The sequence below is a fragment of the Lipotes vexillifer genome, unplaced genomic scaffold, assembly GCF_000442215.2.
Source record: "Lipotes vexillifer unplaced genomic scaffold, Lipotes_vexillifer_v1.1 scaffold496, whole genome shotgun sequence".
Classification (NCBI taxonomy): Eukaryota; Metazoa; Chordata; class Mammalia; order Artiodactyla; family Lipotidae; genus Lipotes; species Lipotes vexillifer.
This window is the reverse complement of record NW_006786690.1, coordinates 3,292,525-3,316,185: the sequence shown is the minus strand read 5'-3', so window position 1 is coordinate 3,316,185 and position 23,661 is coordinate 3,292,525. Positions and strand designations below refer to the sequence as shown.

The 23,661-nt window shown below is 49.0% G+C and overlaps 1 protein-coding gene across 1 annotated transcript; it reads right to left on the bottom strand.

The window, feature by feature from the left end:
* Positions 1-725: 725 nt before the first annotated feature.
* IL22RA1 (interleukin 22 receptor subunit alpha 1) lies at positions 726-19,319 on the bottom strand. Its single transcript, XM_007459160.1, has 7 exons — positions 19,277-19,319; positions 15,032-15,164; positions 13,962-14,140; positions 12,041-12,216; positions 6,647-6,785; positions 2,622-2,743; positions 726-1,679 (listed from the first exon to the last, which is right to left on the bottom strand). Exons 1-7 carry the CDS (start codon positions 19,317-19,319, stop codon positions 726-728), a joined length of 1,746 nt encoding a protein of 581 aa, XP_007459222.1.
* Positions 19,320-23,661: the final 4,342 nt, after the last annotated feature.

Below are 23,661 nucleotides of genomic sequence, written 5' to 3'. Positions count from 1 at the left end.
TAGGGTCTGAAACTCCTGCCGACAGAAAAGGCTTCTGGGTTCTCCCTCCCTGTTGGACCTGCATTTCACTTGGGATAAAGCCTCTAGCAGAGGAATGAAACTGAAATGGTGCAATTCCAGGCAGTAGCCCTGGTTGGGGATGAGCCGCAGGCCGCACCCCTCCCTGGAATCTTGCCATCAGGCTGCCTCTGGACTTGGCAGAAGTGCAGGTTATTCTGGTTCTGTCCAGTCTGCTGTGAGGTGTCCTTTTTCAGGCTCCTTTTCTCACCTTTGGAGAACCACAGAGGAGGCAGAGGCCTCACTCTGCTGAACTAGATTATGAAAGTGGCCAGGAATGAAGACAGGTAGGCTCATGGAGAACTTTGCATCCAGCGTATTAGGAGCCGGGGCCCTGGATCTCCGGGAGGTTCCCCATATTAACTCCTGCACTCTGACTGTCCGTCCTGCCCTGCAGAACTTGGCGTGCACATGCTCATTTGCACTCGCTCGTTTGTATATGATGCATTTCTGTAACTTCTCTGGCTGGAGCCCTTCTCACGCCTTTTTGCTCCAAAGGGAGCTCAGCCACGGCAGGGGTCCGGCATCCTCCTTCTGCTGGTTCCTCAAGGGCAACCACCCGGGGCTGGGCTGCAGAGTGTGCAGTGCCGCTGGGTGCGGGAGTGACGGCCAAGGATGCGAGGTGAGGGTGGGGACAGGAGGAAGCCCCAGGCCCACCCTGTTCCCGCTCAGGTCTCCCACTGCACCGTCAGGGCCAGGCCTCTGAACAGAGAGTCCAGCTCCATGGGCGACTCCAGGTCTGGGGCCCGAGGGCCTGGGCTCTGGGCCTCAGTCTCGGATGCTGGACCCTCATCACTGGGACACACGAGGGACTCCAGCAAGCCCCACGGACGCGGACCCTTGTCTGTGGGGGAACATGGGCGGGAAGGAGTCTGCAAAGGGAGGGACACGGGGTGACCCTCGATCTGGACAGAGGAGAGGAGGGGCAGCTGGCCCTTTACGTAGCTTCGTGTCCTTGGCTCTCCTCTGCGTATGACATCAGAGTCAGGTTCTCTGTCCGTGTGAACCCCCAGATGCTGGTGGAAGGATTTTACTTCTTGGGGGTCCTCCATAGCCAAGGAGGTCACCTGCTGCAGAGAAAGGCCACCTGGGCTGCAGCTTCCAGCTGGTGCCTCTTTCTGGAGCTGACCCTTAGTTCCGAGATGTTTGGGACCAGAGAGTGTCATAGGTGGGGGGTCTCTGCCAGAGCCTTCCCCGCATATCCCGTAGGAAGGAGTCCAGCTGTCCGGAGTGGCCTGAGGGGTGTAGGAAGGAGGCTGGGCCTCTGAGATGGCCTGGGGAGTGTAGGAGGGGGGGTTAGTTTTGGCGATTACCTGAGGTGCATAGGACAGGGGCCCGCCCTCAGGGGCAGCCTGGGGGGCATAGGACAGTGGGGGAAGTGTCTGGAGAGGTGGCCCGCCAGAGGGCTGGAGGATGGAGAGGTCCGGCTGCCCAAGGTAGGCGACCTCAGACAGGCTGTGTCGCGGTGGGGCTCCTGGAGGCTCGATGGGCCCAGAGACCTTGACTTGGGAGTACTGGACAGGCTGCACCAGGCCGCTCGGGCCACTGAGGTCAAAGACGGGGCTTAAGATGTGCTCCTGGATGAACTGCAGAGGCTGGAAGGTCAGTACGTGCTGGACATCCTGTGCAGGGAGAACAGTGTGACCGTTAGGGTGTGTTCAAGCTCTCCGAGGGTGCCGTGCGTGCCGCGGTCCTCCGCAGGGCTGGGGGTGAAGGGGAAGGGGTAGACCACCTGGGGGCTTTTCCACGATGTGTGAGCCCCGTATCCCTTCCCAGGGATTCCTCTAAGTGCTGGAGCCTCTGTGAAGGGACAGGGCTCCCGGCCTGTTAGCTAAGGGCCGCTTCCAGAGTCTGGTTGTCTAGGGAGAGCGGGTAGGCTGTGGTTTCTCTAGGAGGTGGGCACTCTGGAAGCAGCTGGCTCGGGTTTGGGGTGCCCTTGGGGAATGCTCTCCAGGTGCTGGCTCAACTGCTCCTGAGCTCTGGGTCCCTAAGGGCCTCACGTGGGAAGAAAGGTGGGGAAGAATGGGGGACAGGGGAGGCCCGGAGAGTTTTACAGGAAATGGCTCATCTGGTCTGTGACTTGGAGGGGCGGATGGGTGTGAGCCGTCTCTGCGAGCCCCAGACTGTGCAGGCTCTGCAGCGGGCATGGCTGCTTTAACAAACATGTAGCTCTGGTGGCCAGACTTGGGCTGCCGATGTGACGTGTATGGTTTGCAGGGGTTTAGTTTTAAAAAATTAGTTGCCAAGATTTGAAACATGGGAGATTTCACATTACAATCTGAAATTCTGACGTCGCTGGAGAAAATGTGAAGATGTGGCAACAGTGGGCCTGCGATCCCAGGTGGCAGTACCTGGGCTGCCGGTTCAGACAGGGTGTGCGCCCCCTTGAAGCCACGTGGGTTTTCTATTCCACGCCTCGTCTTCCTTCTCCCTAGCTCTCTTCCGCACCCTGGGGGAGCTGCCAGCCACATCTTTAGGTCGGAGGGAGAAATGAGGGAGAGCCGGGGTCCCGGGGCCCGTGCCCTCCCCTCGGCCTCTCCGTCCTCCCCGGGGCCCCTGCTCACCAGGGAGTTGGGAGGTGGAGGCGGCTTGGTGATATATCTGTAGCTCAGGTAGCAGAGCCCGGCGACCAGGAAGCCCATGGAGAACAGGAAGGCTCCGGAAAAGGAGTAGGTCCACGTCTGATCTAGGTGAATAAGAGGTCAGAACAGGAAGAGTGAGGCTGCCAGTGTGGGTACTGCCAACTTGGGCCTTTTTCTCCCCTGCCTCTCGGGCCAGGCTTGCGAAGGCCTCTCCTACCCCCAGTACTTACAGGGCCCGGGGCGAGGGCACAAATGGAGGGCCACACACCATACGTCTAAATATTCGGAATTTCATCATGTTTTTACATTGTTAAGTAAAATATGTTCTGTGCTCCCACCTTGACAGATATACTTTTCATAACAACCCGGAAGGCGTGACTTTTGGTTCTTGGACGCCTCAGGGTGCTGTGCGGAAAGGTGGAGGTGCAGGGGGAAGCTCCCGCAGGCCCAGCCTGGCTCCAGCCCACACCGCCAGGGGCCTCATGCCCAAGGATATGGGCTCGTGGCCAAGCTCATCCACGCTGCCTACAAATACTCGCCCTCTGGCCACCCTTTGGGCCGAGGGCCTAAACATCGACAGAGTGTCTGCCCTCTGCAAAAAAGACCCAAGGAGAAGATCTGCCGAGACTGGACACAGGCGCTGGCCATCTGTATAGGGAATTTCGGAGCTCACAGCTTCCAGGGGGATATGCCCATGTGGACCTAAGGACTCTTCATCTCGCGGGGAGGGCCATGGCCAGAGCAGGGCTGGAGCGGGGCCTTCTAAAGTGCGGGGCTCAGAAGATGGTCCCTCTTGCCTGGGTCTAAGGACAGTCTTGCCTTCCTGGTGGGGGCGGGGGAAAGAGGCAAAGGGAGGGGAGATGTGACAATGGGAGGGGTCTGTCCTCCCCACCCGTCTACCAAGATCTGAGCTGGGAAGACCTCACTCAGGAGGGAGCCTGGGGAGGCACCACCCTTTTGAAAACGGAAGGAGAGGATGGCTAAGGGCTCTATGCTGAGCCTCTTCCCTATGGCCCTGCATCTTTGGGATGGGTGGGTGCAGCCAGGTCTTGGCATGACACACTTCCCGTCACCAATTCAAGTGGGACTGGCGAGTGGCTTGGTAAGGAAGAGGTAGCTGGAGTTTTTGTTAAAACTGGAGATTTGTATTACCTGGGGGTCTTGACTCTCCAAGTCACCCTCCTTCTGTTCCTGGCCCCTGTGTGGCTTCAGCTTGGGGAGTTGATCATCAGTTGCCAGTGACCTTGGCAATGACTGTGAACCCTGGGAATTGCTGGAGCCTTTACTTCTAGCCCACTCCTCACTCCTCCCCCAGCCCCTGTGGCTTGGGCCACTCCTTGCTCCTCCCCCAGCCCCTGTGGCTTGGGCCTCTCCCGTCAGCTTCCCACTTCCCCTGTCTCATGTACTTCCACCAGGGAGAAGACAGGACCCAAATGTCTCTATGTGACATGCCTAATATAACTGGAAAACTGTTGCTCCCTGTACCAGGGCAGGACAGGGACTTGGAACATTCCTGCCATTTCACTCACAGGGAAGTAGGAAGAAATAATGGAAGAAACACTGGAATGTGGGGTGTTAGAGGTCTGGCTCAGCCACTGATGAGACCCTCATCTTCTGCACGACCCTCTCTGGCCTCCATTTATTAATAACAGTAGCCAGCGATGATTGAACTCTTACTACATGCCATGCACTGTGTGGGGTGCTCTACCAATGTTATCCCACCAAACAGATGGCCATGGATGCTCACTCCTTACAGATAATGAAGTTGAGTCTCAGAGAGGTTAAATGACTTGAACAAGGTCACACAGCTACTCAGTGGAGAAGCCAGGATTGACATGTATAATTCCAGAGCTCATTCTCACAGACACTACACAATGATGACTCCCGTTTCCTCATCTGTAAAATTAAGATATGGGGGGAACCAACACATAGAGCCCTTTCCAGCATCAAGATGCTGGGATGGGGCTTCCCTGGTGGCGCAGTGGTTGGGAGTCCGCCTGCCGATGCAGGGGACACGGGTTTGTGCCCCGGTCCGGGAGGCTCCCACATGCCGTGGAGCGGCTGGGTCCGTGAGCCATGGCCGCTGAGCCTGCACATCCGGAGCCTGTGCTCCACGACGGGAGAGGCCACAGCAGTGAGAGGCCCGCGTACCGCAAAAAAAAAAAAAAAGAAGATGCTGGGATGATGGTCCAACACATTCTGAGAGGTAGATAAAGGAGGGATTCTGGGCTCTGGGGATAAGACAGACCCCTGGATACACGGTCAAGGGCAGGATGTTTCATTATGATACGGAAGTAAGAGGAATAAATGTGCAGTAGAGGGGACAGGCTCTAAACAAAATTGCAAAGTGGTGATTAGAGCCCAGGCTTCAGGATCAGATGAACTTAACTAGGTTCACTGACCAGCTGTGTGGTCACCGGCAAGTTGCTTAACCTCTCTGAGCCAGAGCTCCTCCTCTGTAAAATAGGGATAATGCTATACAACTTGCAGGAATGTTATAAGGATTCAATGGGATAATATAATATGGAAAGAATTTAACACAGTGTTTGGCAATAGAGTAGGTATTTAATAAATGGTAGGAATTGTTATTAATATACTTGATTATAAAGGATAAGGTGCTTTCTATATGTCACCAAGATAGCCACCATGAAGTATGATTCATTTAAAAGCAGCTACAGTCTTAGAAAAAAATAATATATCATGAGCTAGATCACGTAAGGACAAACCAATAGAAGGATATGGGTGGAGTGGCCCACATGTTGTCAATAAGCAGGAGGGCAGGGGTGGGCCAGGAATGAATGACAGTTATCTAGAAGGTCCAGGGGAGAGTCACAAATCATATACACACTCCCAACTCAGTGCCTGTGAAGTTGGTTTCCTTTTTCTAGTTCTCTAATTGCCAAGTTCTATTCTGGTCTTCATGTGGCCCTTTCCCCGGGAAGGGCATGCCCCGTGCAAGAGGTCAGTGCTGGCTGTTGTTCCGCCAGGCATATCTTCCATGAAAACAAATGCACTGGGACTCGGGTGGAGAACTCAGTCTCTTGTGGGCTTTAGGGGAAACCGATGAGCTGAGTTTCTGAGCAAAGCTGAGAACCAGAACCTACCCTATGATGTTTCTACCAAGCTGCAGTTATACCCTCGGGCCCAGCCTCTAGCAGCTGCCTCGCTTCTATTCATCAGAACAGAAATCACCTACTGACATCATTAATCTAAACAAGATGACTAAGGTGGAGACTGTTTTCCAAATCCATCCAGTCCAATGCGATCGCTGTTTTCATCCTCTAAACTTGGAGCATTACATTTCTATCTCTACGAAAATAAGCACTAATAAAAACATCATGATGCTTACGATGAGAGTCGAGCTTCAGTGTGCTAGAGTCGAGTGGGATGGGACAGCATCCTGCTGAGCCAATGACTCAAAACTCTTTCTATGGAAGTGCAGCGGTGAGAACGTGTTCTCTGGAATTAGGTCTAGTTCCATTCCTCACCACCTGTGTAATCTTGGGCAAGTTACTTAACCACTCTGAACCTCATTTTCCTCAATGGAACAAAGATGCTGCACAGAAGCATGAGAACTGTGTTTCGTAGTGTCTGGTCCCTGGTTGGCACTGCAGAAATGCTATTATAATCACTGCTATTTTTATTTGACTTTAGAAGGTACTGAGGGATCTTTGTTATCTTCTCTGCTCACCCATCTGCAGATTATTTCCTGGGCTCTCTCACTTGAGTTAACATCAAGGTGAATTTGCTTTGCCAGGATACACACGCAGCTTGCCAGAGAGAGGAAATTCAGACATAGGCTGGAGGGTGGAGACTAAACATTTGCTATGATAACCCAACAGCTAACTCATTTATGAATAAACAAAGATTGACTTTAATAATACACTAGTAATCCTTCTGTGGTTTTCTAGAGCACTGCCAAGCCTCACCTTGGTTACAGGGGGGAAAGCACAGAGTCAAGGTTTGAATTCAGGAGTCCCAGTTCCCTCTGGCTTCAGCTGAAGTACCTGGCAGCGTCTTCGCTCGGTACATGTACGGGATGCTCTTCTTGGACCAGGTTGGAACTAAACTCACGATGGTCCCAAGGAACTCCGTGTCAGGGGTCAGGCCAAAGAACTCAAATTCTCTCTGCTTGCCTCCAAGGTGCTGAATTTGACAGAGAACACAGAACAGCATCTCTTACACACCAACCTCTATGTGGAGCCTGCTTACACCTCTGCCTGGGTTACTGCACTTAGTAAAATGGTACCACCAGCTGCCCAAACTGCAAACTGGTAGGTCAGTCTGCAGTGCTCCGTTTCCATTCCCCTACCTTCTGCTTTCTCCCTAAATCCAATCAGATGCAAGCTCCATGCACTTTCACTGGGAACAGTGTCTGGCACATAGCATGCACTCTCTAAATACTAGCTGCTGTTATTATCACCACCATCATCAACACCCCACCATTCTTCCTTCTTCCAGTTCTCCTCTTGCCCCCCCCCCACCTTTTTAAAATAAAATATCGAAAACGCTTTGAATATCCATCCCTCTCTTGTCTCCTCATTGCTTCTGCCTTAACCGGGCCTCAATATCTTTGGCCTGGACTCTTGCAGTGGCCTCCTTACTGGTCACCAGTCTCTGGTTTTGTCCCTGTCTACTTCCAAATTTATCCTGGTGCCACAGTGATCTTTCTAAACAATTAACATAATTACAAAGCTCCTCTGTTGAAAATCCTTTGATGGCCCGGGTCATATTACAGGTCCTTGCTCCCTTTGCTCACTCTTCCCCCCCTAGAGCCCGCTTGGTCCTTTAGGCTCTGGTGACTTTGAATGCCCGTCGCTCCTGCAAACACTCCGCTTCTGAAGTAAGCCCTTGCTCCTTTGCATCTGCCCATCCTTCCGCTAGAGCTGCATCTCAGTTCTTGCCCTCTTGTATGTCTCGACCCTCTCTGACCTTGACCTCTTCCCGTGGCCTCGCTCCGTCATTCTTATTCTCCTCCTACCTCTCCGATTGCTCTTTTACTGGTTTCAGCCCCTCGATTGCTCTTTTACTGGTTTCAGCCCCTCGATTGCTCTTTTACTGGTTTCAGCCCCTCGATTGCTCTTTTACTGGTTTCAGCCCCTCGACTGCTCTTTTACTGGTTTCAGCCCCTCGACTGCTCTTTTACTGGTTTCAGCCCCTCGACTGCTCTTTTACTGGTTTCAGCCCCTCGACTGCTCTTTTACTGGTTTCAGCCCCTCGACTGCTCTTTTACTGGTTTCAGCCCCTCGATTGCTCTTTTACTGGTTTCAGCCCCTCGATTGCTCTTTTACTGGTTTCAGCCCCTCGATTGCTCTTTTACTGGTTTCAGCCCCTCGGTGTTGTTCTGCAAGTTTCACTCCTCACCCATTCTTTCTTCTCTTTCCACATATTTTCTCACTTAGTGATCTTTTCTGGACCCGTGGCTCTGGTGATCACCAATGTGCGGATAACCCCCAAAGTGACCTCAGTAAGAGCTACGGAGTTCCCGGCACACACCGCCAGCGTCCTCCTGGACGGCAGTCTGTGGGCACCTCTAACCTGACATGTCCAAACATCCTGATCTCCTCTCTCTGGGTCCTGCCCCATCTCCAACCCCAAACCCGCACCTGTATTTGATTCCCTAATTCTGTTCATAATGTCTCTCTTGTTCGAATGTCCAAGGCTCAAACCTTAAAACCATTCTTGACAAATCCCTCTCATATCCTTTGTATCTGATTACCCTGAAATAATCCATAAACTTTTCTTTAAAGGGCCAGGAGCTATATTCTTGGGAGCTTAAAAGCTAAGAATTTTCTTTTTGATCCTTTGCGTTTCAGCTATGCCTCCTCTCTTCCAGGCACATGGCGGCCAAGGTTTAGCGTTATTTGTTGTTTTTTCTTTTGAAGGGGGTGAAAGTGGGTGAAGAAATGCATGAATGGATTTAACAGCTTATTGTTTTGTGGAACTCATATGGTTGAAATTTACCCCAGCAGAGTTGTCAAGGCCCCAAGAGTCCTCCTTCCCTGGGTGTTCACTGCCGCCCCCCTGGTTCAGGCCCTTCTCGTTTCCAGCCTAGTACCATTGCAATAGCCCCCCGACTTCCCACCCTGATCACTCTTTCATTTCTACATTTGATCTCTCCTCTTCCTGCTCCCAGTAATTTATAGCTTCTATTGGACCAACCTTCCATAAAATAACAGCTATAAACTCTGGCCAAAATAAAAACTACCTATAGGCATTGGAAAGTAAGTAAAAGCAGGCAGATACCAGAGAAAGGAGGAAGGGAATGGCACTGAATGAGTTTCTCTCTCTTTTTTAATGTCCTGTAGCCTGGAGGCAGGCCCCCATTTATACCATGTGGAGTGGATGAAACCTAGATTAAAAACCCTGTAATCTTACTGGTTTGAGTAACCAGAAGACAGAGTTCAGGGCAATCACAAAAGTTGGAAAGTGAGGGAGAAATCACAGATAGGAGAGGTTCATAGAGAGAGGGCCTGAATTCTGTGTATAAACTTTGCCCAAATCCCTGGTTGGTGCCTAAAGTATGCATGAGCAGGGTAGATTCCAAGCAGCCCAGCTAAAGTTTCAACTGAACTTTACTGAACTGAGATTTTGGAGTTTGAAGTTCAGCCAAATTCACTGCCTACTAAGACAAAGAAACAAATAAAAATCAATACTCTTTGGAGGAATATGACAGAATCCAGATTCCTTTCAACATATCATTCACAATGTCCAGGATGCATTCCAAAATTTTTAGACACGTAGAGAAAGAGAAAATGTAATCCATATTCAGGAGAAAAGACAGTTAATGGTGACCTATCCCAAAATGACCAAAATGTTTGAATTATCAGATAGTGTTAAAGTGGCTAGTATAACTATGCTCAGGAAGTGAAGGAAAACGTGCTCAGAATGACAGAATGACTAGGAATTTTCAGTAGCATAAACTATAAATACTAGAGACTATAAAAACTAGAAACTATAAAAATTAGAGAATTTAGAACTGAAAAATACAATATCTAAAGTAAAAATTCCCACTGAATGGTTTTAACAACAGATTGGAGATGACAGAAGAGTCAGAGAACTTGAAAATAGAATAGAGAGAATTAAATAGTGGTGACGGTTGGACAACTTCTTGAATATACTAAAAACCACTGAATCCTACACTTTAAAGGGGTGAAGTTTGTGGTATGTGAATTATATCTCAAATTTTAAAAAGGGAAAGACTGTCAGAATGCTGTCTACAAGAGGTACACTTTAAATATAAAGGCACAGGTAGTTTGAAAATAGATGGATGTAAAAAGATATACAATGAAAATTATAAATATAAGAAGGCTAGAGTAACTATATTAACAGCAGATAAGGTAGAGTTCAATAAAAAAAGTATTATTAGTGATAAAAAGGGACATTTCATAATGATAAAAGGGTCAATTCCCCAGGAGGCTATAACAATCATAAATGTGTATGTGTCTGATAATAAAGCTTCAGATATGCCCAGAATTAAAAGGGAAAATAGACAGATCCACAATCAAAGCTGGAGATCGTAATACTCTCAGCAATTAAGACAATAATAGACCTCCCCCAAATCAGGAAAGACATAGAAGATATGAATAATACTATTAGCCACCTTTATCTCATTGATATTTATAGAGCACTCCACCAAACACCCACAAAATACGTATTCTTTTCAAGTGCATGTGGAACATTCACCAAGATAGCCCATATGCTGGGCCATAAAACAAGTCTCCATAAAGGACTGAAATCATACAGAGTATGTTCTCTGATCACAAACTGAATTAAGTTATAAATCAATAACAATAAAATATTCAAATGCCAAATATTTGCCAAAAATTAGTTGTGATAAAGACTCTCCCTGATCTGTAATCTCTAATCGCTCCCCGACTACTGAAATAAATAAAGATTCCCCCATCCGCCCTCCCGACCTCTACGGCGTGCTCCCAGCCTGTCTTCTTAGGGTCAGCATTGTTCCTCTCCATCAGTGTTTCTCAAACTTCAGAGTGAGTAAGAAGCACTGGGTTGCTCACTAAAATTCAGATCCCAGGGGTGCAACGCTAGAATTTGATGAAGCGGATTATAAGGGGGCCCAAGAACCTGCATTTTATGGGTTTTTTGTTTGTTTGTTTTTTGGCCGTGAGGCATGTGGGATCTTAGCTCCCCAACCAGGAATCGAACTCGCACCCCCTGCATTGGAAGGCGAAGTCTTAACCACTGGACCACCAGGGAAGTCCCCAAGAACCTGCATTTTAAACAAAGGCTGCAGGAGATTCTGATGCCATTGGTTTGGGACCATGTTTTGAGAAACTATTCTACATGTCCCTATGCTTCAGCCCAAATGGGCAGTTTTGTGCTTTCCAACAATATCCTAAGCGTTCCTGCTTCTCTCTCTGATCATTGTGGGACAGTGTAGGCCAGTGGAGCAGGGAGGGGAGGAATGTGGGCTTGGAACAAAGCTGGATTTGAATCTTGACTATGCTATTATTTGCTGAACAATCTTGAGGAAGTGACTTAACCTCTCTGAACCTCTGCTTTCTCATTCAGAAAATGGAGATAAAAGCAACTACCTCATAGGTTTTGTGATGAAGATTAAATGACACAATAAGCATATATTACCTGGTAGACCTCAGAAATTGATATCAACACCAGAAAGTTTTCTGTTCTAGAGGTCTTTCCAGATCTCTCTGAGCTGACATCTCCTCTCTCCCCTCCCAGCCTCCATTCTGTCCCACACAACAGTCTTATTTCCCTCTACCTATAGCTGTATGAATTTGAATTCTTGTTTTAGCTCTCTCCCCACCCATTAGACTATAAGCTCCTTGAGTGCAGGAATAGTCATTCAATGTAATTATGAATTAGTGGCACACACTGCCGGGGGAAACACTGCATATTTAATTTTTTTGAATACAAAAAGAAATGTATAACATTTGACAATTTATGCCTTTGCCTTCCACCTTTCAGTATTACCGATCTTAAGACACTGCCTGTATCCAGTTCCCACGGAAAGTGGAGAACCAGCAGAAAGAACTGCAGCAGTAGAAATTGATTCCAGCATTTTCCAAAGTGGACACCTGAGGATGTTAATAGAAGTTGTTCCCCTGGATGTTAGAAGGCATTAGGCAAGAAAAAAATACATGTAATGCAAAATAAAAGGAGTTTCTCTGATCAAATACATGCGAGAGAAGTTGTATTAAGCAAATTGAAACTGGAGTCTTGACTTTGCAGTACTTGTCAGAGGCTTTAGCAAGCTATTGTGTGTGTGAATCTACAAGAGGTAGGCTGTAGACATGTTTTGGGAAACGCTGATTTATAGAACACATCCCCTTTCTACTTGAAGCAATGCAGAGAGGGAAATGGGTTTCTGAGGCAGGGAAGGACCAAGGTGGCACATATATTTACCCTTCACTTACCATTTGGTAGGTGTGGTTGATGTGCAGATCTAAGTGATAGAACAGGTCCTGGAAGATGTCCTCCAGGGTTAGCCGGTGGCCATTCCCTGTGTGGATGGGTGTGTAGGTGGGATGGACAATCATCTGGATGGATCTCACCTTGGGGATACAAGTCACATCAGGTGGTTTGATGATAGCTGGAAAAAGGGAGAGAGAAAAAAGAAATGAAAAGTTAGAATCAGCCAGGAGTGTCTGAGAGGCTGCCTTGGACCTTGGGAAATGACTGCTTTCCACCCCCTCCCACCCCAACCCCAGCCATGCTTCTGAAAGCATCAGCTAAATGAACAGGTGAGAAGAGAAGCAACTGGTGTTTGGGTGTAAGGCTGGCAAAGGGGTGACCAAGGGTGAGTGGGAAGAGCCCAGGGAGAGGGGCCCTGGACCCCTAGGCTGATCATACCCTTGTCCCAGCCTCCACACATCCCTACCTGAGTCTGCCAGGAGCACCTGTCCCCTAGTCTACTGGCAATGACAGCTTTGGGGACTGATGGTCCAACTACATATCCAAACAATGTTTGCAGTGCCCAATATTACAGGTTCAGCCTCAAAGGTCAGGCCTAAACTTCAACCTCTCTCAAGATGGAATTTCCAAATAACCAAACGACCTTGACTGGTTTATAGACCCCTTTGGGAACTTGAATGCTGTGGTTTGAATGTTATGGTTCTTTTCTCCCCCAAAATGTACATATACAAAAATCTTGCACTCAGTTTCAGGGTTTCATGAACCTCACTCCCCCGAAGCTAATTTATAGAAAGTCCTCAAGAGTCCATTGACCTCCAAGATTAAAAAGATCTGAGCTAGAAGAATGTTCGTTTCAGTGTTGTTTATAAAACGGAAAAAACTGAGTTAAGGGTCCTCCAAAAAGGAATTAGGGAAGTCAAATAGAGTACCTCTATAGAATGGATCATGTTTGCAGCCATGAAATATCGTGTTGTGGAAAAATATTTAATGACATGGGCAAATGTTCACGATACCATTATATAAAAACAACTCACCAACCAACCAGATCACAAAAGAGTAGATACAGTTGCTAGTAGCTGCAGTTATGTTTAAGTGTTCAGATTAGTTGGGCCTCTACTTTTATTTTTCTTTGTGTATTTCTATATTTTCCAAATTTTCTACAATAAGTATGCATTAACTGAACAAGCCAAGAAACAATATAAAATAACTTGTTTAACTTTATTTTTTATTTTCTTAAGAAACCCTGTGGCTTTTAAATCAGTTAGTGAACATCACCTACTTAACACGTGTGAGGAGTTTGGCAACTCATCCATCCATCCATTCATCCATCCACTCAATCCTTCATCAACTACGTATTGAGCATCTCCTACGTGCCAAGTGCTATGCTAAGGGCTGGGAACACAGTGGGTTCCGCTGCCACACACGCCCTCATGGAGCTCACTTTCAGTAAGGTAGGCAGATGATGTAAGTGTCAGCAAACCCAGTAACTGCAGATTGTGATCTGAGCTCTGAAGCCAGCGAACAGTTTATGGTGACGGAGGATAGCAGACGATGATCTAGTGAAACGGGGTTGTTGAGGCTGGCGGTGGGGATGCTCACTTAGGAGGTGATGTCGAAGCAGAGACCAAGACCAAGGATTGGAAAAGAGTCAAGGCAGGAGTAGGAGGACCGAGTTAGGGGGGCCTTGGTTGCACTCAAGTGGCAAGATTAAGGTGGTCTGAACTAGGGAGGTGGGGATGGAGATGGAGAAAAATGAACGACCACACTGGGGATGCTGTCCAGTTGAGGGCGCCTTCCCTAAAAAGCCACATCCCTAACTGGCCCTGGGAGGCAGAGTCCTTCTGGGTCCTCCACCCACTCTGGAGGGGAAGAGGCCATCCTTTTCCCGCCCTGCACCCGTTGCAATGAGGGGCTGGCACTCACTGTGCTGCAGTGAGCTGAACCGGTCGGTCATCTTAGTGGCGGACCGGCCTCCCACGTCGATGGCGGTGACCCGGGCGTAGTAGAAATCCGTAAGGTTGCCTGTCTCCATGGTAAGGTTGCAGGATTTCCGGGTGATCCTCTGGCAGCCCTCCTTTGCCTGCCACTCTGTCTCTCCGTAACTGTGGGCAAGGGAAGGGCCAGAGCACACCTTTCATGAACAGGCTTGGAACCAAGCCTATCGTTTATTGATAATGATAACGATATTGAATATTTACTTAGCACGTGTACCCAGGCCCTTTATGCGGGTGATCCTCACTACGGTGCTGTGAGGTTCATGCATTATTCTCCCTCCTTTTCAAGTAGGGGAGCTGGGGGTTAAGGAAGTAAAATTTGCCCAGGAGTTTGAGGCATGCATGCAGGGAACCAGGATGTGAACCCAGCCAGCCTGAGTTCACGTTCTGGGCACTGTTAGCCCCACTGACAGATGAGGGACCTGGGCCTCGGAGAGGGCAAGTGCCTTGCCACAGGATGAAGTGGCAGGACCAGGAATGGAACCCAGGTTTGCCGACTCCTGAGCCCATGTACCCTCCTCTCCTGCCTGGGAGAGGAGATGAGGGGGGACGGGGCGGGGTGGGGGCCTGGGAGGGGGTGGGCACGACTTTTCGTTGACCCAGTCTAACCCAACATAAAGCAATGACTGGGAGCTTGTTGTTTGCCAGGCACACGTGCTAATGACTGTCTCATGGAACCCACCTAACAACCCTATGAGGAAGGTACTATTGCTAGCTTTACTTCATGGATGAGGAAATGGAGGCTTGGTGAGGTTACCCAACCGCCCGGAGTTATAGGGAGAGAGCTGGCGTCTGTCCCCAGAGCCCGTACTTGTAACCATTATTCTAACCTCCCCCTGCAGAAGAAACATAAAGGGGCAAAGCTATGTCTGGGGGAGGGTCGCTGTGTGACACCAGTCCGGGCGGGGGGCGTGGGGACATAGGAAGAAAGGAAGGGTTTTCTTGGAGGGGTTGGTTCCAGAGCAGAGTCAAAAGGGCTTGTGTTGGAGGGACGCCTACGTCTTATACTGCACACTGTAGACAGTGTCTGGGCCACTCTCCGGCCTGCTGTCCCACGTCAGGATGTTTTCGAAGTTGCTGGACTGGAATTTCACGTGCTGGAGAAGATCTGAGGTGTCCTCAGCGAAGTGAGCTGCAGGAAATGAGAGAAGGGTGAGCAGAAGCGCTCAAAGGCTCTGCCCCAGCCCTGCAGCAAGCTGCCCCCTGAGCGGCAGCCAGCACTCACTCAGCGGAGAATGTGCTAACTGACCAGCCCCGCTCCCCTTCACTTCTTTTTTCCTTGGTATTGAGCTATGATTCCCATTCCATGAAATGCACCACTTTAAAGCATACAGTTCTGTGGTTTCCTAATATATTCACAAAATTGTGCAACTGTTGCGGCTAATCTAGTCGCAGGATGTGTTCATCGCCCACAAAGAAACCTTGTATCCATGAGCAGCACTCCCATCCCTCTCCTCCCAGCCTCAGCAGCCAATAATCTGCTTCCTCGATGGATCTGCCTATTTGGACATTTCCTGTAAATAGAGGCATCCAGTATGTGGCCTTTTGTGTCTGGCTTCTTTCACTTAGCATCATGTTTTCAAGGCTCATCCATATTACAGCATGAATGGGTACTTATTTCTTTCTTATGGCTGAATCATATTCCACTGCGTGGATAGACCACATTCTGTTTATCTTCTCATCAGTTGATGAACATTTGGGTTGTTTCCACTTTTGGGCTATTTTGAATAGTGCTGCTGTGAACATTTGTGCACAAGTTTTTAAGTGGACACATGCTTTCAGTTCTCTTGGTTATAGAGCTAGGAGTGGGATTTCTGGGTCGTACGGTGATCCTATGCTGAACTTTTTGAAGACCTGCCAAACTGTTTTCCAAAGCGGCAGCTGCACCATCTCCTATTCCCACCAGCAAAGTTTAAGTGGTGCAATGATTCCATATCCTTGCCAAAACGTGCTGTTGTGTTCATTCATTTCTCAACACCGCCTGAAGTTAGCGTCCTCACCAATGGAATTTTTTTTTTTTTTTTGCGGTACGCGGGCCTCTCACTGTCGTGGCCTCTCCCTTTGCGGAGCAACAGGCTCCGGACGCGCAGGCTCAGCGGCCACGGCTCACGGGCCCAGCCGCTCTGCGGCATGTGGGATCTTCCCGGACCGGGTCACGAACCCGTGTCCCCCGCATCGGCAGGCGGACTCTCAACCACTGCGCCACCAGGGAAGCCCATCCAATGGAATATTTTAGAGGTATTCAACTAAATGTTGACTGTCGAAGAAGTAACTTGCCCAGAGTCAGTAATTTCAGACAACAGTGGAGAAGATGTCTGTGAATTCCTGCCTCTCTGCTGCTTGAACCAATCCCTGCCCACCCACCACATTCCTTCTGAGGAGGGCAAAGGCACCTTCCCCAGCCACACGGATTTCGTAGGAGGTGGATTCTGACTGAGGCTACATATGGGCAGCGTGACCTTGGGGAAGCTGTTTAAGCAGCTAGAACTTCAATTTCTTCAGCTCTAAAATGGGAATAATTGGACTTACCTAAAGATAAACAATAATGACCACAGCAGCAGCTGACATATCTGAAATGCACGTAAAGTGCCGGGCACTGGGCTAAGTCTCCTTATCAAATCCTCCTGACAACCTGATGAGGCAGGTACTATCATTATGCCCATTTAATGGATGAGAAAAACTGAGGCTCAGAGAGGCGGCCTGCAATGCCCATCACAGTGTTAGGCCGCTTGTGGGGTGGATACAATGGGGCAAGGAAGCGGCAGCAAAAGCCAGAGCCCCAGAAAGAGGAGCCGGGAGGGGGCACTGCCACCGAAGCAATCTTCACTGTAAATGAGAGCCCTTGATTTACAAATCTCTTCTCTCAGCCCTCCTAGCTCCGTCTGTGGAAAGGAAGAGAGCGCACGAAAATGGCGGCCAGAGTCGGCAGCTGGCTCTGCGTGTGCTCAGAGGTTGACTGGGGTGGGAAATAAACAGGTGCAAATCCGGTTGAGTCAAGGCCTTGAGGTCTGAGGGTACACGTGTCTTTGATATGATGTGTGTGCACCTCCCTTCCCCCACTCCCCCATGATCGTGTGCACCAGCAGGTCCAGAGTGTGAGGGAGTGGAGGGTTATTCACCCCTCCACCACAAGTCTACATACAGTATTTCTGTAAGGGAGGCATTTGTGGGGAAGGGGAAGTATATTAGGACAGTCCAACCCTGCTGTGCATCCACATGTTAAATCTAAGGCCACATTCCTCTTTCAATCTGGGTTGATCAGACCCAGCAGCTGCAGAACTCTTTGTGTTCCAGGCTTCCTGGAGCCCCCAGAATGGGACCTAGGGCACCAGGGGGTTCCTTCTGCCTCTAGCCAATGTGATGGATGTGCTGCCGAGACTCAAGTTGTGGCTGGTATCTTGTTTGGACCCGAGTCTGGGCAGAATTGGGGTCTGTTCTGGAGGGAGGGGCATGGGTTCAGGGCTGGGTCTTAAGTTGAGGGAGGGAGTGCACTTGAAGTCAGAGCTCAATGGTGGCTTTGGGCGAGGTGGTGAGGTCAAGGGCAGGCAAGAGAGAGGGTGGGATTTGAGAGAAGGCCAGGGTGTGTCTGGGGGTGGGCTTGGCTAATCCGTGTGGCTGGGGAAGGGCTTGGCTAAGGTCTGCAATGGGAGGGTTGCTGGTTAGGGTCAGTATCCTGGGGGGGGGCATGTGGGTTTGGAGGAGGTAAGTGGCTGAGGTTGGGACATGCTCGGGAGGTGAAGGGCCCAGGTTGGGTGGAGGTTGGCACCACTTTTAAGGAGGGAGCTCAAGTTGGCTTCCTGAAGTCGTGTGGGTGGACCTTGGCTGACCCCTCTCTTTGAGGAGGTGATGAGGGCTAACAAGATCTTCTGTCTCCTCTCGCCCACTCATTCCTTTTCCTCTGCAAATCCACCACCGGTTCCTCAGCCCACGTGGGTTTTGCACTTCCTGGGTGAAAGTCTACATTGTGAAATCGTGTATTATCTAGAAACTGACAGCCTGGGGGATGTGATCAAGGGAAGTTTTCTCATTCGCTTGAAAAAAACAAGTCTATGTCAACTAGTTGGGAAGCTAAGGACAAACAAACAAACAAAATCAGTTCAAACATGTTTTGGAATCAGCCTAAGAATGCCGGGGGGGTGAAGGCACCTGGGGCTCTAGAGTGAACTTACTGACTCCTAACAACCTCCTAAGGGCTGCTTCCCCTGTGTCCCCCATCGTAAAGGGCCAAGAGCCTCTAAGTCTTCCAACCGGAATGGGTGAGGGTCTAGAGGGACATGTCTGAGGTCTCTCGGGAGATACATCAAGTCTCCCTAGATCACAATGAGTCCAGTGTGCTGTGAATGTTCTGTTTGATGCCAGGGGGAGGACGGACTGGAGAGCCCGGGTGGCAGCTGGAAGCGCTGTGGACCTGGTCAGCACCTGCAGGGCACAGCTGTGGCCCTTTATGGCCTCCAACCTGCACTTAAGGTAGAAGGGGTCTTGCAGAGGCCAGCCCTCTCCATTCTTCAGTCAGGAGTATGCGTTCACTTCCTCAGAAAGTTCCCTGAATTTTTTTAAACATCTCAGGCAGCAGAGAGACAATCTAGAATCTCATGCATTGGTCTGGAAGTTCTCCATAATGATACATCAAAACAATCCACTTTATTGGATTTGAAAACTGTGCCCTTTTGTCCTGTTTTCATAAGAGCTCTGGTCTTTTAAGACCTATTGATGCAGGAGACCTGGGCCCTCTGGGAGAAAATGCTCTTTCAGGTCTGGCACGAGGGGCTGGAAGAGGCCCCCCAGGGGCGTGGAAGGAGGCAATGGCTGGACTCAAGCTTTGTCCTTCCTGACGCTCCCTCACCTCCCCATGTGAGGCCAGTGCCAGCCAGAAGCAGAGGAACAGAGGTACATTTTCTGCCAGAAAGATTTGAGGAATCCAGGGATGTCTAACTCCCTTAAGCTAATCTCCATCCACTGGAGTGGGGGGATCCACACCCCCACTTCAGACATGTGGCTGTATCCCCAGAGTCTTGAGGGTCAGTTGAGTCTCTGAAGAACCCAGGGTCTGAGGGACCCTCTCATCCTTCCCAGTAACCTGAGCTGGCATCTACTTCTCTAGGGAAACTCGGCACCCAGGTCAGCCCAGCAGAGAAGAAATTGAAACTGGTCGTGCTGGGGCTGGATGCAGTCCTGGGGGAGACGACCCTGATCATTGGCTCCTGGATGGAGGTCAGTTCTGACCGCAGGGTGACCGGCACTCACCGACAAGGGATCCCGCCGCCAGGATGACCAGCAGCGTCCTCATCGGGACCCGGCACACAGCCCTCTTTCCGTCTCCACTCTGGACTGAGCACAGAGGGAGGGCTGGGAAGGTTTGGCGCCTTGGCAGCTGGCTCCACCCAGGCACGAGGGCGGGGAAAGGAGGGGAATGTGGGACCTGAGCCATGGGGAGCTGGGTACAAAGGTACCTGGCCCATTGCTTCGGAATTCCAGGTTCTGGGCGGGATCCAAGGGAGTTCCCTTCTTAGTTGCAGAAAACAGCAACAGTGACAGACTGGCTTGTTTATCTGGTCTGGTGGCTGATTCATCCCAAGATTCTTCAGTCCTTATTAGGGAACTGAGAGGCAGAAAACGTAAAAATAATCCACGACATACAGCCTTATCAGAGAGCAGCTTGGCACTGGGTATCAGAAGCCTGCAACTTACAAATACCTTTTGCCTCACTGAGTCCATCCTCAGGAATTCACCCTGAGGAAAACAACTGGAGCAGATGAAGGAGCAGAAAATATGTTCCAGAATGTTCCTGGTGGCAGAGGAAAAGCTAGACTCCTCGGCTTCGTTCTGGCAGGAGGAGATACAGGGTGTCTGCTGCCCCTGCTTATGCCACGTATTAAAGCAGGTACGCCATGCTGGATGCTTGAGGGTCAAGGGGGATAGCACTCCTCCTAGAGAGGCTGCTGGGGGTGAGAAGTCCAGGCACTCCTACACTGAACCTTTGGGGTCTGGGAACTGCAAAACGTTAGGAAAAAATGTATCAGAGATTTCAGTGACTCTTACTACTGTGCTATAGATGGGGCCAAAGAAGATATACAGACTGCCAACAAACACATGAAAGAATGCTAACATCACTAATCATTAGAGAAATGCAAATCAAAACTACAATGAGATATCATCTCACACCAGTCAGAATGGCCATCATCAAAAAATCTAGAAACAATAAATGCTGGAGAGGGTGTGGAGAAAAGGGAATCCTCTTACACTGTTGGTGGGAATGTAAATTGATACAGCCACTGTGGAGAACAGTATGGAGGTTCCTTAAAAAACTACAAATAGAACTACCATATGACCCAGCAATCCCACTACTAGGCATATACCCTGAGAAAACCATAATTCAAAAAGAATCATGTACCAAAATGTTCATTGCAGCTCTATTTACAATAGCCCGGACATGGAAACAACCTAAGTGTCCATCATCGGATGAATGGATAAAGAAGATGTGGCACATATATACAATGGAATATTACTCAGCCATAAAAAGAAACGAAATTGAGCTATTTGTAATGAGGTGGATAGACCTAGAGTCTGTCATACAGAGTGAAGTAAGTCAGAAAGAGAGAGACAAATACCGTATGCTAACACATATATATGGAATTTAAGGAAAAAAATGTCATGAAGAACCTAGGGGTGAAACAGGAATAAAGACACAGACTTACTAGAGAATGGACTTGAGGATATGGGGAGGGGGAAGGGTAAGCTGTGACAAAGCGAGAGAGAGGCATGGACATATATACACTACCAAACGTAAGGGAGATAGCTAGTGGGAAGCAGCCGCATAGCACAGTGAGATCAGCTCGGTGCTTTGTGACCGCCTGGAGGGGGGGGATAGGGAGGGTGGGAGGGAGGGAGACGCAAGCTGGAAGAGATATGGGAACATATGTATATGTATAACTGATTCATTTTGTTGTGAAGCTGAAACTAACATACCATTGTAAAGCAATTATACTCCAATAAAGATGTTAAAAAAAAAAAATTCAGGAATGGGCCTTCGGTTTGTGACAATGAAGGCTCAAACTGCTCACCAAAGCTGTTCCACCATGTGGAGGTGTATCTACAGGGATAACATGAAATCCACTGGGATGGGTGTTTAGGAAATGATTTTCCTCTTCTTGCTGGGCCTCAAGAGAAGATTGAAGGGGCCTGGACTCTGGTTAGGGTAGACATGATCAGAGATCTCTGCCTCTGGGGAGAGTCTGGCCAGCCCCAGCCACACAACAGCAGGCTGAGTCCTATAGCAGGACAGCCAGACCCTAAGGGAGGCTCTAGAGGGCTTGGCTTTAGGATGTAGTAGGCCGTGATATCCAGGGATCTGTATTTAAGTTTTTCTTTTCTGTGTTGTAATTGTTTTCTGTCATCTCTGAGTCTTTGGCAAAGTTAGACAGCACGGCCACATTTGAGCTGTGCTTTGGGGGAATTAAGGTATGATATTGTGCCAGTCCCTTCCTATTAATTGCAGGAAACTACATTTCCCAGGCCCCTTTGTCAATGGTTTCCTGTTAGGTCCAGCCAATGGGAGGCACTAGAGGACGGCTGGGGAGCTGGAGGAGAGAAGTCAGGGTATTTCTCCCCTTCTTCCTCAGCTCTGAGTGGCATCCCCTGCAATGGCTGTGTCTCCTCTGGAGCTGCAGCTGCCTCCAGCCAGGTAGCTGCCACCATTTCTCCGTCAGGTGGCCTGGGCTCTGATAACAACATCTCCTCCTATTTTCCCCTTTAGCTCAAAGGACAGAGCAGCTTCCTGCTGTGGTGACTTTCTGGGCTGCTTCCCATCCATGATTGGATTCTCAGCTCTTCCATCACCTGGGTAACCAGTTCCCTTTTGTGAAAGTCTCTTGGTTTGAAAGACTCAATGGATTTCTGTGTTCCTGAATGGACTATGATGGATGGGGGGGCCTTTGATGACTTTTGGGACAAAGGGCTGTGGGGAGATCACGGCCAGAGAAAGAGGTTACAAAATGCCAGGAAGGGCCCGTCGGGAGAGGTGCAGTCGCTGGAGCAAGCTGGGCTGGCTGGCTGAGAGGACAAGCTGCAAGCCAGCTTGTCTGGGTCTGTGGAACATGAGGTCTTCCTTGGGGACTCTCAGAAGCACCTGGAGGAAGGAACCTATGAAAGAACTAGGCCCCCCATAGTCATGAGGAACTATGACTGTGGGACTATTAATGACAAAGAAGACACCTGGATTATTTTTATTTATTTATTTATTTAGGCTGCATTGGCCCTTCGTTGCTGCGCGCGGGGTTTCTCTAGTTGTGGTGAGTGGGGGCTACTCTTTGTTGCAGTGCGCGGGCTTCTCATCGCGGTGGCTTCTCTTGTTTTGGAGCACGGGCTCTAGGCGCGCGGGCTTCAGTAGTTGTGGCACGCAGGCTCGGTAGTTGTGGCACACGGGCTTAGTTGCTCCACAGCATGTGGGATCTTCCTGGACCAGGGCTTGAACCTGTGTCCCCTGCATTGGCAGACGGATTCTTAACCACTGTGCCACCAGGGAAGCCCCTGACACCTGGATTATTAAAGAACTTGGGAACATCCAGACATCATTTCTAATAGTAAAAAGAATAAAAGTAAAAGAGAACAGCATCCATGTCTGACAGTAGGGGTTTGGTTAAATGCATAATGGTAAGTCCATCCAATGCAAGGCGAATGCAGCCTTCAGAATAACCCTGGAGAAAACTGTTTTGTGGCCTGGTAAAGAGTCACCATATTTTGTTAAATGAAAAGAAGCATATGGGGGAATTCCCTGGCGGTCCAGCAGTGGTTAGGACCCTGCGCTTTCACTGCTAAGGCAACTGGTCGGGGAACTAAGAAGCATGGCACAAACTATGTATAGTACAGGCTCGTTAAAACACATACACACGTAGAGAAAAAAGTCTGAAGGATATATGTGAAAATATTCAAGGAATTATCTCTGGGTGGTAGTAGAATTAAAGGTATTTTTCTTTTCCTTCCTTTGCTCATCTGCATTTTCTAAAGTTCTTACACGAAATGTATTATTTTATACTAAGGAAGAGTAAGGTGACTACACAAGACGAGTAGACTGAAGAAATGCCTTTATCTGGGCTGGACCCGTCTCTGGGGATATGCCATTTCTTCTCCCTCAGCCAGAGTCCGTCTTCTTCAAAGCCAGCTGGGATGATTTCTCCTCCTGCAAGATGCTCATGACAACTCCAGCCCACCACAGATTCACTCAAAAAAATCCTTCTAGAAGATGTGGCATATATACAATGGAATATTACTCAGCTATAAAAAAGAATGAAATAATGCCATGTGCAGCAACATGGATGGATCTAGACATCATCATACTAAGTGAAGTAAGTCAGACAGACAAAGACAAATATATGATATCACTTATATGTGGAATCTAAAAAAAAATGTTATTTACAAAACAGAAACAGACTCACAGACTTAGAAAACAAACTTATGGTTACAAAAGGGGAAAGGTTAGGGTAGGGATAAATTAGGAGGTTGGGATTGGCATATACCCTACTATATATAAAATAGACGATCAACAGGGACCTACTGTATAGCACAGGGAATGCTATTCAATACTCCGTAGTGACCTGTATGGGAGGGGAATCTGAAAAAGAATATATATATAT